The sequence below is a fragment of the Cotesia typhae genome, unplaced genomic scaffold (genome assembly GCF_013202065.1).
Source record: "Cotesia typhae breed Kobodo isofemale line unplaced genomic scaffold, CoteBio_Ctyphae scaffold_70, whole genome shotgun sequence".
NCBI lineage: Eukaryota > Metazoa > Arthropoda > Insecta > Hymenoptera > Braconidae > Cotesia > Cotesia typhae.
The window spans coordinates 2061752-2081720 of NW_027423780.1; the positions used below are offsets into that span (position 1 = coordinate 2061752).

A 19969-nucleotide genomic window follows, 5' to 3' on the forward strand; every position below is an offset into this window, starting at 1 on the left:
ATCATGTTGTTTTTTTATAACGTCTTCAAAACGTCTTAAAAAATTTTTCCACTACAGCTGTATATTGTCCTTGGGAAAATTTCTTCTGTAGAGAATTTTTGTTTTGTATTCTACTTACTCTGTTTCCCTTGTGAACTAGCGCCACCTACATTTTTCTTTATAGTTATATTGTTTTTATTTGTTTACATTTTCTACAGCATTTCTAGTGTTTTCACAAGTTATGATCTTGTATATGTGATAAAACGATTAAATATTTACAAATTTTGCGGTCATTACATAAATTTATATATTTATCGAAAATATGGATAAGGAAATTCATTTGATCGGAAAACCCATGCAAAAAATTTCAGAACGTAAGTTGCCAACAGTGAAAGAGGTTATGAGTGTTTTTTTTTATCAGCTCAAAGTGTTAAAATGTTCTATCAAACAAAGTGCTAAAAATGCAACTGATCAAGTTATTGAACTATGGAAAAACAACCAGATTCCGACTAGTGGGTCAACTAATGTAATACAAAAAATTCTTCGCTATCATAACCGATGGTTGAAATTGCAAAAATCTTTTGTGCGAAAAAAATCATCAGCCCAAAACAAAAATGTAATAATATTTCAGAATGAAATCAAAGCATTATTTGATATTGTAGATCATAAATCAATAAAACTGCTTGATAATGATATTCGTGAACTATATTCAAATCAAAAAAGTGATACCCGGGAAGAAATTCTTTCAAATAACCTAAATAAATTAAACAGTACTATGAATACGATGGAAGTAGATGAAAGTCGTGAGTATTTACAACATTTAATTATTATAAATTTTAATCAGAATTGAAAATAAATTAAATTGATTATAAATTATGAATAATAAAGTATATTATTGTTTTTCTAATTAATTATATCATAAATGTCAATATGTTCGTAGATGATAAATAAAAAACTCTTTGTGTTCCTTATTTGATGTCAAAATGAATGAGTTCCATATTTTTGCTTCCATTAATTAAATAACAACGCTTATTTTAGATTTGAATCAACCCTCAACCAGCCATGAGATTTTTCGAAGTGAGGAATCAGAGTCATCTTCAACCCTTACATTAAGTCAAGCTACAAATTTCGGTTCAGATTTAGAGTATGTGCCTCAAATACCGACAACACGAGCAAAAATAAATATTCTAACTCCAGAGCTTATCTCAGCACTCGACAGAGCTAATGTTAGTAGTAGAAATGCGATGTTCATTATTGCTCCAGTTCTATCAAGTGTTGGTGTTAATGTAGAAGATACAACTCTTAGTTATCGAACAATTCAACGAACTCGCATGCTCTTACGAAAAGGCATTGCTATAGGACTAAAAGATAACTTCAAAGCTCATGATAAATATGTCGTGCATTGGGATGGGAAAATACTGAATGACATTTCTGAATCGAAATTTGTGGATCGATTACCGATTATTTTGACTGCTTTTGGTACTGAGCAGTTACTTGGAGTTCCAAAAATGAATAATGGATCGGCAGAAAATCAAACAGCAACCATCTTGTCAACATTAAATCAATGGGGTATTATTAGTTACATCAAGGCGATGTGTTTTGACACGACTGCGGTTAATACGGGTAACTAATCAATGATAAAATATTTAAAAGAAAATTTTATTTTCATCGTTCTAGTTGAATTGTTTTCATACATTAATTAAATTTTCGACACGTGCCCATTAGTTATAATTCTTTATTTATTTATAGATTTTAAATATGCGTTACAATTTTTATTAAATACAGAACTTAAAGTGTAATTATCTATTTTTACTATACAGGAATCCATCATGGTACATGTAAAGAAATTGAAAAGGCCTTAGGAAAAGAATTAATTTGGTTACCATGTCGCCATCATATTTATGAGATCATTTTAAGGAGTGCATTCGAAGTCTATTGGCCAGTATCATCCGGACCAAATGTTCCAATATTTGGCAGATTCAAAAAATTTTGGGACACATTCGATAAAACGAAGTATAAATCTGGTGTTGAAGATAGTATTGTTGCTAATATTATTACGAATGAAAAAAATAATCTATCTTCATTTATTAAGCGATACTTACAGGTATTATTTAAATACAATTTTAAGTGTAGAGGATAATTTTTGATTTTTTACGAATAATTGATTACTTTTGGTAGTTATCGCAACCCCGAGATGACTATACAGAAATATTGGATTTGTCATTAATTTTTCTGGGAGAAATGCCACGAGAGCAAGTTTTCTTCAAGCGTCCTGGTGCAGTTCATCATGCAAGATGGATGGCAAAGGCAATTTATTGCCTAAAAATGTTTATTTTTAGAGATGAATTTGACCTTTCTAAGAAAGAATTGGATGGTCTTCGACAATTTTGTATTTTCATAGTTATGGTGTATGTAAAAGCTTGGTTTTCATCCTTCCCCTTCTGCGACTTCTGCTGCTAATCACGACTTAGAGTTTATGAAAAATTTAATTGAGTACAGTAAAATTAATTCTTTAATTTCCTTGGCTACATGTGAAAAAATGACTTCACATTTATGGTACTTAAGTGATGAACTTGCTATTTTATCACTTTTTGATGATACCGTTGTGACGTGGGGCCTTGACAGACCCGCAGTCACGAGTACAGCTCTACTTAATTGATAATTTTTTTGGTTACTTCATTTAAAATTCAGATTTATCTTTATTCGCCGCGACCCAGTCGCCATCTAGAGACTGCCAGGCGAGTACGGCGAATCCCGCAGCTCGAAAGCGCGGCGCCGATAATTATTTGAAATAACTAATATTCTGTTAGCATCAGTTAGAAGTAAACTAGAATTAAGTTAGTATTAAGTATTTGGTAAGTACCCCGATAAAAGCCACTTACTAACGACGAGTCAACCTGTGACATAACGCCGGATTCCACGCCGACCAGCAAACCCAGAGATCAGCCAACAAAACCAATCCTTCATCAAACCGCTGCTCCACAATTTGAGAGACGTGAACACACGATATTGATGCCAATTATTATCAATCAGTATTACGCCGGCATTTGGATAAGCTTCAGGAAGAGCCACTAGAAGGCGCGTCGATGCCATTGTCTACCATCAATTTGAGAAGTTCAAAAATCGTAACAGAGCCAGCTAACGGCCTGCAGGTCAACTCCGTAGCCAGCGAATGGCTACGGACAAGAAGAAGAAACGAAAAAGGCGAGACCTTCTTCGACGTAACCGCCTGGTAGTGTTCACTTCGCGTTTATTTAATTTTTGTCGGATTTTGTAATTAATTAATTTACATACAAAAATCGCCGACCGTCAGATTCGACACGTATTAGTGCCGATTGTGGGAGTAACGCCGTACCGACGTTTCTTTTGGTGAGATCTTGGTCGAGAGTTTGGCCAGGATCACCCTGGAGAGGAGCTGCCTTCGCCGCCACCCGCTCAACACCCACCGACGCCATCCAGACGACACCGATCTGCAACGTAAGTGGCTTTTGTTGCTAGGGTGATAGCTCGTGGAACCGCTACTTAGATTATTGTTAATTAATTTCTTTATTTTTACAATCCGGCGATTGCGGCCAGTTGTTGTATTGTTTGAGTTCCACGAGGTATCCCTGGGTACCTTCCCACCAAAAATATCCTGAGTGGTCGACGCCATTGGGGCTAGATCCAAAAATTTTCTCTTGTAAATTGTTATCATTGTTGAGGTTGAGTGTGCTCCCGCCCTTGGATACCGCGAGCGAGGCGTCGCCTATATTCGAGCTTCGGTAGTTCCGTCGGGAGTAAGGGTAACACCGTTACCGACCACTGTTTAATGCTAGGTAATTCAGAGCTCCGGTAATTGAGCATCGATCCGCGATCTGATCGATCACTTATCAGCAGCTCGGTTAGCATCAGTCTGCTAATTACGATATTATCCGTTGATTTGAAATTATTTGAATTGTTAACTGATTATTATTTGGATATTATTCAACTATTTAATTTGATTATTATTTGAATTGTTAACTGATTATTATTTGGATACCATTTAAATATCTAATTTGAGTATTATTTGAATTGTTAACTGATTATTATTTGTCTATTATTTAAGTATTTATTTTGATTATTATTTGAATTAGTAAATTGATTCTTAATTGGATATTACGTAGATATTTAATTTGATTATTATTTGAACATCATGTGAGCTGTTCACTGGATTATTCTTTTAGTATTATTTAAATAATTATTGTTTGACTATTACTTGAGTCTTAATTTTTGGTATTATTTAAATAATTACCGTGAGTATTATTTGAACATTGTGGAATACTACTTGATTATGAATTTTGTTGTTAATTAAATAATTACCGTGATTATTATTTAAAAATGGTTTTGAAGATTTCTTGATTATTATTTGAAATTGTTGGAATTACGAATTTGACTATTACTTGAGCATTAGTTGAATATTTGGTAGGATTATTCTAGAAACTATTTGAGTTATTGAGCTGATGATTAAATTGGGTATTACTCGCCTGATTCACATTATTATTATTCTGAAGAGTCTACGTTAGTATTTTGATTTTGTTGCGATTATTACCCGAGTTGATTACGATTGTGTCTGTATTTTGATTTATCTGGAACTGATTATTTCACCAAACCGAGTTTATTTTTTTTATTTAATAATAAATTGTTATTCGTTTCGGAACCTCTTGGTTATTTCTTCCTAGGAACCCGCCGCCCTGAGTAGAGTTAGTTTACTATTAAGTTGTTCCTGATTTAGGTTGTCGAGGATTGGAACATCCTGAATTGTTCCTGGCGCCCAATAACCGACCACGACGAACAAATCCGCCAATTATCTTGGACCTGTTGGCTCATCGACGTATCCCGAGCCCATCGGCCATTATACCGTTCTATTAAACATAAAGAAGAATATTGTCGAAGCTGTTAAGACTCGCGAAGGTACAGATTCTAAAGCAAGAAGATTTATTATTGATAGAAAAAATTTACATTTAATTCTGCAAAAAAATATAAGTGACTTAGTTTCTAAGAAGTCATTAAAACTTTTTGAGATCTTTGATCTGCCGTATGATTTTCTTGACAAAAATATTGATTTATGGTCTACTGATGAGAATTATAATGAAAATAAAAAATTTTTCGCACAATTGAAAGTTGTTAATGATGTGGCAGAGCGAGGTGTCGCATTAGTAAGTGAATATAACCAATGCTTAACGAAAGACGAAGAGCAATTTCAATTTTTATTGCAAGTTGTGAAAGAGCATCGAAAAAACTACCCTACTTGCAACAAAAAATTGTTTGAAAATAAATAGCTCAGTTGAAAATTGAAATAAAAAACTTTCTTATAACTAATTGGACATTTTTTTCTCTAAAACTGAAATCATAATATATTTATAATGAAAACTTTGCTTTTTTTATTGATAAATAATTAACTAAGCGATAAATAATGTACAATTTATTTTTTTAAATGTAGATAAAAATACTTACACATAAAAAAAAGCTTGAAAAACATTTTGAAGTTTCTCAGTTGATGAAAATTTTTTTCGTGTAAATTTTCTCAAAACTGATAGATTAAATTGAAATTTGTCGATTATTTAATCAAAAACTTAAAATAGATATACATGAAAGTTTGATGATGAATATCTTTTGAACGATTAATTTAATCGCCAAAACATAAGATACCATTTTTATAGAGCAGTTAATTTGCTATAAAAATTTCTATTGCCCATTCAATAATAGCCATTTCTTGTCGAGTTATAAAATTCATAAACAAAAGTGACATTTGACTTAAAATAATCAATCTTAAATCTTCAATATTAGTGAAATGGTGAGGTTTACGGAAAAAAACAGAAGATACCTTTTTTGTAGAGCATTAAATTTCCTACAAAATTCTTAAAAAAATTTTTTCTGTACGACCAATTAATGATGAGGAATGAATTTTTTTCTATTGGACTGAGAAAAAAATGAAAAACTGCGACGCGGAGGATCTTCCTATTGAAATTAAGAGTTCATATTTGGTGAGAATTTTTTTAAGGTGCCTAGTAACCCATTTTTCCGTATTAATTGTAAAAAAAAAATAGTTGATTTTTTTGACCCACCCTAATGTATATATACACTAGTCACAAAAATTAAGGGATATAAAAAAAATTCCAAATTTTTTGGTGATTTTCAGCGAGCTGTAACTCCGAGGAAAATGATCGCACAGAAAAAAAAAAAAAAAGCAAATTGTAGCTCCAAGTGTCTAGTTTTTAGATATGACCATGAAAATTTTTTGTCATCGTCAGGTCTGGAGAAATCCTAAGAAAACTACTGAAAAAAATTTTTCGAAATTTTTTTTCGGCTTAAAAAAGGTCTACGGGCTTCAAAAAAATTTTTTCGATTGTTTCGTTTAAAAGCTCTTTTAGTAAATTTAATACCCTTTAATTTGACGTAATCAAAAAGCCTGTACGATAATTTGCCGCGGAGTTATCGTCAATCAAAGCAAAAAGTTTTTTTGACTTTGGAAATCAATAACTCTGGAAATAAAGACCGTATAGGAAATCGAAGGAGGGTTTTGAAAACTACACAATATTCTCTATAAGAGAACGTAAACCGCTTTTGAAGAAAAAATTTTTTTGAATTGAAAACTCGGATTGAAAAAAGACAAAAATTCGCATAATTAAGGATATTTGGATAACTTGGTATAACTTTGGATAAAATGGATGAACGAAGGATATCGTTGGTAATTTTTAACTTCAAAGTGTCCCCTAAAATCCCTAAGAAATTCAAAGCGCTGCAATTTTATGTTCATAGTGCCCAGAAGCTTCAAATTCTGTGTTTTCGCAAAAATCACCATTATGAGCAATTTTGTGATTTTTATTCATTTTTCCATTGAAAAAAATTTTTTTCAAAATTCTTTATTTTTCGATCAAAGAGATTGATTTTTCAAGAAATTTGAAAAAAAAAAAAAAAAAAAATTTTCAATTTTTTCGAAAATTTTTTCGAAATTTTTTTCAAAAATTTTTTTAAAATTTTTTTTTTTATCGTCTTCAGAATGCTTCACTATTATCAAAAAAATTAACTCAATTTTTTCTGTCCGCTACAACTGCCTTAGTTTTAAATCTCATTTTAAAAATTCAATAAAAACAAATTGATATACCCCCGCGGAGTTCGGCTTTTCCTCACACAAAACTTGAATTTTACGTTTTCTTTTTAGCCTAAATTCCTTACGTGAATTTTATGTAAGCTTTTCTTTGATAAGCACCTTTGATATGCCTCGTCGACATTTAGCTGCCACAGATGTGGCTCGCATTGTTACCCTCCTTCAAGAGGGCTACAGTCAGGTGGAAGTAGCAGCTTCTATGGGAGTGAGCCAGTCCGTTATCAGTCGGGCCTATGCCCGATTTAACGCGACTCAAAGTTACGATCGTCGTCCGGGTCAAGGTAGACTACGAATCACTACCGAGCGTGATGATCGAGCGATCATTCGAGAAGCTCGTCGAAACCCTACTGCGCATGCCCACACGATCGCTCATCAATTTCGCAATCGTCGACAACGTCCTCCCCAACAACACATATCGGCATCGACGGTTCGAAATCGCTTTCGAGAGCAAGGACTACGCGCTAGACGCGCAAATCGCGTGCCTATGCTCACTCCACGACATCGCCGAGCCCGATTGGCCTATGCTCATGATCATCACCATTGGGGTCGTAGACAGTGGACCAGTGTATTATGGACTGACGAATCTCGATTTTGTCTTCATGGCAGCGATAGACGATCTCTCGTTTGGCGCCGTCGTGGAGAACGAGATCGGGATGGTTTTACGAGACCAGTTACAGCTTTCAATGGTGGATCAGTCATGGTGTGGGCAGGCGTGTCCTTCAATACCAGAACCCCGTTGGTCATCGTTCGTGGGACGTTGACTGCCGATTGGTACGTCGACGAAATTCTGGAGCCACACGTCCTGCCTATGCGCACACGCATGGGGGCAAGACGGTTCATTTTGATGCAGGATAATGCTCGTCCTCACACTGCAGTTCGTACGCGAACTTTTCTCCGCGCCAACAACGTAACAACGCTTAATCATCCAGCGATGAGTCCTGATTTGAACCCAATTGAGCATGTTTGGGACATGCTTGGGCGTCGATTGCGGCGAGACTATCCGCAACTGCACAATCTTCATCAGTTGACTCAAGCGTTGTTACGTTGTTGGCAAGGAATTTCGCAACGTGATATTCGACGATGCATCAACGTGCAAGAGCGTTTACGAGCTGTGATTCAGAACAGAGGTGGCAATACACGGTACTGAGCAGTTACTGCCGTGCGTACAGAGGTCATTCGGCAGCTGCAAACAGACAAACACGCAGACAAAGACACACACACACACACACACACACACACACACACACACACACGTGTGTGAGAGAAGCGTAAATCCGACCGAGCAACCTCCACGTGGTACGCTTTGGGTAACGCTAATGCCGGCGGTAAAACAACAATCGAAAAAAATTGAGAAAATTTCGAAAAAAATTTTCGAAAAAAATTGAAATTTTTTTTTTTTCAAATTTCTTGAAAAATCAATCTCTTTGATCGAAAAAATAAAGAATTTTGAAAAAAAAAATTTTTTTCAATGGAAAAATGAATAAAAATCACAAAATTGCTCATAATGGTGATTTTTGCGAAAACACAGAATTTGAAGCTTCTGGGCACTATGAACAAAAAATCGCAGCGCTTTGAATTTCTTAGGGATTTTAGGGGACACTTTGAAGTTAAAAAATTACCAACTATATCCTTCGTTCATCCATTTTATCCAAAGTTATACCAAGTTATCCAAATATCCTTAATTATGCGAATTTTTGTCTTTTTTTCAGTCCGAGTTTTCAATTAAAACAAAATTTTTTCTTCAAAAGCGGTTTACGTTCTCTTATAGAGAATATTGTGTAGTTTTCAAAACCCTCCTTCGATTTCCTATACGGTCATTATTTCCACAGTTATTGATTTCCAAAGTCAAAAAAAACTTTTTTGCTTTGATTGACGATAACTCCGCGGCAAATTATCGTACAGGCTTTTTGATTACGTCAAATTAAAGGGTATTAAATTTACTAAAAGAGCTTTTAAACGAAACAATCGAAAAAATTTTTTTGAAGCCCGTAGACCTTTTTTAAGATGAAAAAAAATTTCGAAAAATTTTTTTTCAGTAGTTTTCTTAGGATTTCTCCAGACCTGACGATGACAAAAAATTTTCATGGTCATATCTAAAAACTAGACACTTGGAGCTACAATTTGCTTTTTTTTTTTTTTCTGTGCGATCATTTTCCTCGGAGTTACAGCTCGCTGAAAATCACCAAAAAATTTGGAATTTTTTTTATATCCCTTAATTTTTGTGGCTAGTGTATATTAGGGTGGGTCAAAAAAATCGAATAATTTATTTTTGACTTTATACGCTGAAAAATAGGTTCGTAGACACCTAAAAAGAATTCTCTCCAAGTATAAGCTCTTAATTATTACGGGAAGGTCCTCCGCTTTGCGGGTTTCTATTTTTTTCGAATAATCAGATAAAAAAATTTATATCTCGCTTCCAACTGCTTGGAAAAATATTCCGTGGCATAGATTTTGTGAGAAATTGAATGCTTTACAAAAAAGGTCTCTTATGACTTTTTCAAAAACTCAACCGATTAAAAGATATTCATAGTTGAAGTTTGGCTATTTTAAGGAAAATATTCGTTTTTATTATGAATTTTATAATTCGATGAAAAAAATTATTTCGGATTGCGGAACTCATGATTTTGTAGGAAATTTACTGCTCTACAAAAATGGTCTCTTATGATTTTTTGATTAAGTGAAGCCGTTACGAGATATTCATCGTCAAACATTAACGAATATCAATATTTCCAGTTTTTGATCAATAATTCGATAAATTTTAATTTAAACTATGAGTTTCAGGAAAATTTACATAAATTTGAGTTTCGATCGATAAAGAAATGTTATAATAAGTTAGATAAAGAATTATTGGAATTATCATTGATTTTCCTTGGAGAAATGCCTCAAGAAAAGATTTCTTTCAAACGTCCTGGTGCTGTTCATCATGCTAGATGGATGGCTAAGGCCATTTATAGTTTGAAAATGTATCTATTCAGAGATGAATTCAAACTCTCTCAGAAAGAATTGCATGGTCTTCGTCATTTCTGTATTTTTATAGTCACATTGTATTTAAAAGCTTGGTTTTCATCAACTTCTGCAACAACTGCTGCTTATCATGACTTGCAGTTTATGAAAAATTTATTGGAGTACAAACATATCAATCCTTTGATTTCTTCAGCTACGTGTGAAAAAATGATTTCGCACTTATGGTATTTGAGCGATGAACTTGCCATTTTATCACTGTTTGACGATGGCGTTCCATTAGAAGTAAAAAAGTATTGTTGAAGCTGTTAATACTCGTGAAGGTACAGATTCTAAAGCTAAAAGATTTGTAATTGCTAAAAAGATTTGAATTCATTGGCGCAGAGAACTCTGAGTGACTTTGTGTCTAAAAAGTCATTAAATCTTTTCAAAATCTTCGATCTACCGTATGACTTTCTTGATGTCGATGTTGAATTATGGCCTACTAATGAGAGTTATCTCGAAAATAAAGAATACTTTCAACAACTAAAAGTTGTCAATGATTCAGCAGAGCGAGCTGTTGCATTAGTTAGTGAATATAATCAATGCTTGACAAAAATGAAGAACAATTCCAGTACTTATTGCAAGTTGTCAAAGAACATCAAAAACATTCCCAAATTGTAATAAAAGAAATTATTTATAGTAATAGCGTACTGTTATGTTAAAAATATAGACAATTATATTGCAATTGATAATTCAATAAAAAATTTATCTATAAAAAGTTAAATACTGGTTGTTTCTCACTTGATTCAATACTTTTCATATTAAATTTGACAAAGAAATATGTCATTCACTTCAAATTAAACTAATCATTGGCTATATGTCGAAAAAATGCTCTAATTTCTTGTTTTAATGCAATCAAACAAGCTCAAGACTGAAAACAATATTAAAAAAATTGTTTATAACATTTCTTTATCGATCGAAACTCAAATTTATGAAAATTTTCCTGAAACTCATAGTTTAAATTAAAATTTATCGAATTATTGATCAAAAACTGGAAATATTGATATTCGTTAATGTTTGACGATGAATATCTCGTAACGGCTTCACTTAATCAAAAAATCATAAGAGACCATTTTTGTAGAGCAGTAAATTTCCTACAAAATCATGAGTTCCGCAATCCGAAATAATTTTTTTTCATCGACTTATAAAATTCATAATAAAAACGAATATTTTCCTTAAAATAGCCAAACTTCAACTATGAATATCTTTTAATCGGTTGAGTTTTTGAAAAAGTCATAAAAGACCTTTTTTGTAAAGCATTCAATTTCTCACAAAATCTATGCCACGGAATATTTTTCCAAGCAGTTGGAAGCGAGATATAAATTTTTTTATCTGATTATTCGAAAAAAATAGAAACCCGCAAAGCGGAGGACCTTCCGTTATAATTAAGAGCTTATACTTGGAGAGAATTCTTTTTAGGTGTCTACGAACCTATTTTTCAGAGTATAAAGTCAAAAATAAATTATTCGATTTTTTTGACCCACCTAATATATAGATATATATATATATATATATATATATATATATATATATATATATATATATATATATATATATATATATATATATATTTTCGAACAGTAATGAATAATAATTTGTTTAATGTGGTAACTATGGTTGAAATTATAATATGTAATATAATAGCAGCTATAATAGTAGTATAATTAATAATGAATAAATGAAGTAGTGGTGGGTACGGTAACGACGAACTTATTTGTTCAATGAACGTAAGTGCGCCTTGTGGAACCTCTCGATGTCTTGGGCAGTATACTTGGTTCCAATCCAGTTACGGTACTCGGGCCAGCGAGCATTGCAGTGTCTGCACTGCGGATCAAAATATTGGACTGGTACTCCACAGCCTTGGCAACGGCCTCTGAAGTGGTCCTTCTTTTCTTTGTCGTGGGGACGGAAACACGTTTCCGTCGTCATCTGGTCCTGATAGCAGATATGACACATATCAGGCCGCCAGGGTAATCGGCATTGTGCGATTTTATGGTCGCGTTGTCTGCAATTCTGACAGGCGTCAGTAATGAAAAGCAACTGCGCCTGTGTGGTGACTGTCTGGGTCCACGAGTCTTGTAGGTCGGGCTGCTGGTAAATTGGCTTAGCAGCTTGACAGGCTCCACGAATGACCTTGCGGAATGTCTCAAAGTCCACGAGACGTATTCCATTGTGGACCAGGACTCCTTGAGTTGGGTCGGCTTCTGACGTTGATTCTGCTGCCGTATCCTTAAGGAATTACTCAAAAGCAGCTTGAGCTGACGTATTTGGATATTTCGAATTGGGTCAAATTTTTCATAATTGATAAAACTATAAGAAAACTATTAATAATATTTTATTAAGAATTAATTATTGATAATATTTTATATTAAGAATTTTATATTAAGAGTTAATTATTGAGGATAATATAGATTGGAAAATTATTGAGTATATTATGTTAGGAATTTTTTATTGAGAATATTATATTATAAAATTATTTCGTCAAGTATAAATTTAGTAATTTTGGGGATTATGTCCGTGAAGTAGTTAAATGAAAATTACTGAAACTTGATAATTATCGGCGTGGACATTAAGTCCAAGAAATCAGTTAAGTGAGTCAAAAATTTGTCACGGTAAAAGTTTAGTCAGAATTAATTCATAAACTTGTGTTAATAATTTTCAAGTGATTGTAAAATTTATATTGTGATTAATTTATTTAACAAAAGTTAATTCGAGGTGTTAAGCTTCTCGTTCGAAATAATGACTTAGGAATTTTAAGCTGTTTTAATATTTTAATTCAAAGAAAATTAATAATCGGAAATTGAAAATTGGATATTAGTTCAAAGTTAATTGAAATTGGTTGTTAATTGAAAGTTATCTTACTATTAAATACTAATGATTGAATAAATTAAATTAATAATATTGTAATTAAATTAAAATCATTTGGTTCAATTTAAAATTGTAAAATTCAATTAAGCGAAGTGTGGGTTATGTGTGTGAAGAAATGTACGGGTTATGCGTGATAGAGAGTGTTAATAGTGTTAAGTTTGGTAGTCCGGTGGACTTAATTTTAAGTTATAAAGTGTGTAAAGTGAGTTTGTTTTGGTAGTCCGGTGGACTTGTAATTTTAAGCTTAGTTTTAGGACAGGTGTGGGAGACCGTTTGTTAGAAAAAGCCCAATAGTTTTACGCCAGGTGTGGGAGACCGTTTGTTCGAAAAAGCCCGTCTAGTCATCGTATCGTTGTTGGAAGATTCGTTTGTAAATATCGTTTATTTCGTAGTTATTCTCCGCTTCGTTAGATAATAAGTTAATTATAGTGTGTGAGTGAGCGCTTAAATTGTTAAGTTTGTTAATTTTTTATTGTTAATAAATATCGATCGATCTTGTTAATTAATTGTTTATTATTCAACAGCACCTTCCTCCACTCTCTCTACCCTAAGATTAAGTTTTCTCAGCTCTAGACCGGTTCCAGGAACCGTGATTAAAAATCCTGGTGGCGCCCTAATAATTATATTGGTTGTTAGTTTTGTTTATTCATTTATAAAATTGATTAGGGGCCAATCTGAGCAGGTAAAACTATTACAGACAATACTGGTGATGGTGGAAAATTGGCAACTTCTGGAGTCGGTTTAGATGTTTCCCGACGAACTTTGAGTCCAGCATTGGGGCCGCATGCCGAGGCTGGTTGCCTGGCCAATACTGGTATGGCTGCTTTGTTGTCAGCAGTTGTCCCAACGTTGAAGATGGTAGGCTGGAGTTCAGGAATTATTTCCTGAGTCTTTGCATCAGCAATGGTGTCGTTCTTGACTTCAAGCGCATGGCCCAGTAGTTGTAGCTTGAGTTCGATGGCTTCGAAACGATGGTTCACATCTTGGACGCCTTGGGCCACTTCTTGCGCGTATTTGCTGAAGTTCTGTAGCTGTTGGTACTGGAAAGTGTGTAAGTTGGATTCGACTACAACGAGTCCCCGTTGAAGGTCATGTAACTTTGCGGCATTCTTGCGAGTTTCGTCTCTCAATTGACTGATCCCGTCGAGGAGATCGCCAACCCATGCTGGTGGTTGTTCTACAGTGATGGGGGGCAGTAATGAAGATGGAGATGTACAGTTAGAATGAGTGCGAGATGGTGGTGAGTTATCTGAGTCCAGAGCCTCTGCTAATGACCCATGAATCAAAGATTTCTGGCTTGAGGACTCTGGTGTCGCTATTAATGACATGATGAACGCTCTCTCAGATGAAACCTGTAACAAATTGGTTCTTTTAGATCTGCGCGGTAGTTTTAAGCCGTTTAAATAATGTGTGCCGAGGTTATTACCCGAAGAGTCTGCTAATTTAACTACTAAAGGACTAATAATTTTGGTTTTCACCGCGGGACCTGCATATTTGGGTGCTAATTTTGCACTGTAACCATCGGCTTTTTTGCTGAGACGTTTGTTTAGATAGTAAACCTGATCACCAATTTTTAAGTCAACTAATTTGGTGGAAAATCGTTTCTCATGTTGTTTACGCATACGATCCCGAGCTTTGAGCATGTGACGTTCGACAAAGTGCCTAAGTTCATCCATGCGGTCGATACGAGCTTTTCACGGAGCAGTATCAGTTTCGGTAATTTCTTCGGTAACGTACTGGTCTAATATGAGATGTGGATCGCTCCCATGATTAAGATAGAATGGCGATACCCCTAAAGCTGTATGTACTGCGGTATTATACGCGAGTTTTAGATCCGGGAGGTGGAAATCCCAGTCACGTTGGTTTTGGCTGGTAAAAGCTACAATCATAGGTTTTATGGTACGATTGCAACGTTCTACGGGGTTTGCACATGGGTGCCCTATCGGTGTTGGAGTAAACTGAATATTATATTGTTGAAATAGAGTTTGAAGATCTTTGTTAATAAATTCTTTACCGTTATCTGAGATAATTTGTCGTACGGGTCTCCAATGGCATAACACGTTACGCAGATGTTTGGCTATTTCCCTACCTGTTTTCTGTCTAAGGGGGAAAATTTCAAGATAACGGGTATAAATGTCCTCTATTACTAGGGCATATTGATGACCTGATGCGGATTTTGTATAAGGACCTATCGTGTCCATTGAGATAATGGTCCATGGTTGTGTAGGTGGTTTAGTTCCTATATATCCTTGCGGTTTGGTTTGGTTACTTTTTGTTTTAATACAAATTTCACAAGAGCTTACAAAAGAGGAGATGTCTCGATACATGCCTGGCCAATAGTGTGTTTCTCGTATACGCCAGTAGGTCTTATCTATGCCTAAATGACCAGCTTGTACATCGCAATGGAACTTTTCTATATGTGAGTTAATTTCTGATTCAGTGAGGACAATTTTCCAGGCGTTTAAATCACCTAGTATTTCTTTAGTAGCTGAAGGCCGATAGTAGTATAGTCTGTCATTTTCGTACTTCCATTCTGGATATTGATCGGGAAATTTTTGTACTACGCGAACTTTCTCATCGTACCAGCAAGAGTTTGGTGTATTTATACTACTTAGAGTGGTGGCAATATGGTCAGTAATGTTCGTGTCCTCGTAAAGTCTAGATAGTGCGTCTGGGGCTTCATTTTGTGTTCCCCTATAGTGTATGATTTCAAGATTATAAGCTGAGAGGTCTATGGCCCAGCGGGCTAAACGACCTACAGGGTCTTTTAAGCTATATAACCATTTTAAGGCGGAATGATCGGTGTATACAGTTACTGGGAGTCCCTCTAAATATCCTCAGAGTTTCCGTAAGGCCCAAACAACAACAAGACATTCTTTTTCGGTGGTTGTATAGTTAGACTCTGCTTTAGTGAGGGGACGACTTAGACATACGATTAAATGTTCACGATCTTCCTGGTCATTATATTGGGTTAATATCGCGCCTAAACCGATGTTACTGGCGTCAGTGTATAGACGATAAGGGCGATCGGGTTCAGGTAGTGATAGTGTTGCGGCTTATAGTAAAGCTTCTTTGGTTTTTTGAAAAGCTTCTTCTTCGATATTGGTCCATTTCCATTCTACTCGAGTACTAGTTAGTTTATTTAGGGGTCCTTGTACCTGAGCTATATTTTGAAGATGTTTATGGTACCAATTGACAAGTCCATTAAATCTACGCAGTTCCTTATGGTTAGTAGGCGTCAAGATACGCAAAAATTTTCTCTTGAGCACTGGAAGCGTATTGTCTAGCTGTTTGGTAAATAATTTTCATAACTATGCGGAGGACTTGGTCGGTTAACGCTTGGTAAGTGCTTGGGGCATTTACTAAACCGAAAGGCATTCTAATATATTCGAATTAGCCTCTGCCATCGACACAAAAGGCTGTATATTGTCGACTGTCTTCCTCAACTAATATCTGGTGGAACGCGTCGCTAAGATCGATGGTTGAAATAAATCTGGCTCCGCGAAGACCTGATAAAATACGATGCATAATAGGTAATGGGTATGCAGATTTTTTGGTCTTTGTATTTACGGGACGATAATCTATACACATGCGCCACGTATTGTTCTTTTTGGCTACCATTACGGGTGAGCATGCCCAACTACTATTAGAAGGTCGAATGTATCCCTTTTCAAGCAATTGATCGACTTTCTCGTGTAGTGCTTTCATTACTGGTTGGCTACGTCGATAGGGTTTACAACGGACTGGTATGTCATCGACTACTTCGATTCGGTGTTGAATTAAATTAGTGACTCCTAAATTTGCGTTTTTATTTTTCTCAAACTCTACCGCGAGGAAATCACTTAGCTTAGAACGTTGGGATGAGCTTAGTATGTTCAGGGATAGTTTGTCTGTCTGGTGATTTCTAGAGAGGAAACGATGCTGTACAGAATTTTCACCGAGCTTCCAAGTGGATGCTTTGGATTCGACTCGAACATCCGCTTGTTGCCAAAAGTTTAGTCCTAGGATCATGGGTGCTGATAATCCTGGAAGGACACTCAGCCAGGTTAGGAATGATCTACCGTCGATTTCGATACGGAATGGGGCACCACCTTGCGTATACGTGGATGCAAAATCAGCTAAAGTTACTCCGAAGGTACTGGTAGGGTCTGGGCCTAACTTTTGCAATTCCCTACCTTGAATAATTTTATAAGCTTTGGCTGAAATATAACTACGTTCACTACCACTGTCTAATAGTGCGTCAATTCGATGGGGACCGATAGTTACTTCTGCTAACATACGACTCGTTTGCATAGGAGGTGAGTTTACGTTACTGTCGAAGGATTGATTGGCATCCGGGCCATGTATCGGCATCAAATAATCGGTTATTTCATTATAATCTGATTTTATTTGAAGATCCGGATCATTATTTATTGTTTCTAAATCGGAATCGTCTTCGTAATCTTCATATTCCGAATCCGAAAAATCTAAGTTTAGTGAGCTAGTAAGTTGTCCAGAAAATGTTAATGATTTTACATCGATGTTATTTACAGTAGATTCCTGAGAATAATTATTAGGGGAATTCTGTGATGCAATAGGCTGTGAGTCTGTAATAGGGGTTTTAGTTCGCTCTACCGCAATTGTATTGGCCCTAGTGGGGGTAGTGGAAGCTACCAGGGCACCTACTCGTTTTTTGGATTTATACTTCACTCGAGAGGAGGTAAACCTGCTCTGGCGCGGATTTCGTCAGTAGTGCGTCCATAACAATTGTCTGAAATATGTCCAGGGCGACCACAGCGTCTACCACTAATCGGTGACGGTACATTGTTAGAGGTAGCTTGGAGTTTCTCTACTATGAGTTGTACTAGCGCCGGTAAATCGGCAGCTGTGGAGGTGTCTGCAATTTTAGGATCCTTTTTAGGAGTGTAAAAGGGATTTGGGGTACTAGGACTTGTGATAGCGTCTAGTGTTGTTCTGTCATTGTTATTAGTAATTGAATCAGTGTAGTTTGCTGTCATAAGGTCTGAATCTACGACTGCATTTAATTTGGCACGTGATTTAGCATTATTATTATTATTATCATGAGAGGCTTTGGTTTTAGTGTTAAGCGTCCGTTCTGTTCGGTTACGTTTACCTGCATCTATTACCGACTGCCAGGCACTGACGCGTTTGTAAAGCAATGCATAAGTACAAATTGGTTCTTCAGCAAATTTTGAAAGAAATTTAAAATTGAATTTTTGAATAATAATCCGTACTTGTCGATTTTCCGGAAGGGGTTCTTCTAGTTGAGCGAAAGCACCTTGCATACGATTAATGAAAGCTATTCCTAATTCATCATCGCGTTGCTGTAAAGAGAAAATCTCTTGTAACAATGCTTCATCAGACTGATGTTCTTGCCAAATTGTAAAATGCTCTTTGAAAGTTTGCCAATCAATAAACATATATTCGTTTTGATAGTACCATTCTAAAATATGTCCGGTTAAGGTAGTTGTAATAACTGATCTAAAATGGTCTCTAGAAATATCATTACTGTCCATTCTCTGTTCTATAACCTTAAGGAATTTCTATGCATCTAATTTAATTGAAGTGTCACGTGGTGGAAAAGTAATATTCCAAGACTTAGCTGTACGGCATATGTCGTTGAGTCGTAGCGTTGTGTTGTTGTATTGCCACGTCTGTGAGGGAACGGGGCCTGTAAATTGTCTTGGAGTATTGTATGTGTGTTGGTTTGAATAGGCAGAGGGTACCTGTAAAGGTACATTTGGTATAGCGTGCGTCCGTGAGGGGTACGTTGGTGGAGGTAATGTATTCTGCTGTACTCTGTACGGGGCCGGAGTATGATAGTATAGTGGAGGTCTCGGTGGAGGGGCTGACGGAGCAGCTTGTGAGTGTGCCACTACACTATACTGAGGTACTGGCGGTCACGGTAGTGGGGCTGGTGGCGGCGCGTACGGTAAACGCGCAGCTCCGCTCTGAGCCTGTAAGGGGGGATAAAAGTAGAGTGGTACACCCGATGGAAGCGACTGGGGTACCGATGACGCGTTTGGCCCAGGGAATAACTCACGGGGGTGGAAGATATTGTTTCCTGGAAATGACCCCATATTATTATTATTAGAAACTGGGACTGTATTTCCGCGCGATGTTGTACTTGTGAATGTCGGGGGTAGCTGCTGTTGTGCTAGCCGCAAGGACTGATTTTCGGCACGAAGCTGTTGAATAACTTCTTGTAATACACGTGAGGGACCGTTTGTATTTTCAGGGTCACCTTGTAACGGGTAATTTTTGAGTGTTTTTTTAATCATAAAAAAACTACTGAACGATATGAACGATACTGCGACGCATAACGCCCCCTTGCTCGAATCTGAAGCACGCCGGAGTCCAGGGTAAAAGAGGGTTAAACAACAATATGCAATCCGAAATAAAACCAAACCGAACTCAGTTACCCGTAAATAAACTATAAATAACTACGTCTAAAAAAATAAACCCAAAATGTCAAACAGGTTATGATAGAGATAAAATAATCATTTGTAACAGGGTAAATTACCCTAAATCGATAAATCACCTGAGATCGATAATTAGTCGACTCAGCACTGGCGCGCCCCGATCTTCCGGGTCTCCCGTGTAGTAATTAAGAGGGGAGTGGAATGGGTAAGTATTCGGTAGTTGGAGGGTGACAGAATCAGAAGAGGTTTGATAGTCAGCCGCACCGGTCACCACTACGGAATTAACAGGTAATTATTTTTTCGCAAGCGTATTTTCGGAACGCTGCGATGGGTTTTTTGATTGTCGTTTCAATCTATTAGACGGGAGTTCTAATTGTTGCACTGTTACAGGAATATACCGAATTTCAAGACGTACCCGGAGTGAAGGAGAAGGAAAAGGAAATTTACAACCTGCACCTGGAATACTCACCACGGCACATAATATTCGTGAAAGGAGTAAAACGTTTACCCAGGTACATTATTCATTCCGTGGGTGGAAGATAGACCGCGGTTCATACTCGGTCTATCATTC

General features: G+C 36.0%; 1 protein-coding gene across 1 annotated transcript; it reads left to right on the top strand.

The window, feature by feature from the left end:
• The first annotated feature begins 999 nt into the window (after positions 1-999).
• On the top strand, positions 1000-2199 carry LOC141537246 (uncharacterized). Its single transcript, XM_074258110.1, has 2 exons — positions 1000-1602; positions 1800-2199. The coding sequence occupies exons 1-2, from the start codon at positions 1224-1226 to the stop codon at positions 2117-2119; spliced, it is 699 nt and encodes a 232-aa protein (XP_074114211.1). The 5' UTR covers positions 1000-1223; the 3' UTR covers positions 2120-2199.
• Positions 2200-19969: the final 17770 nt, after the last annotated feature.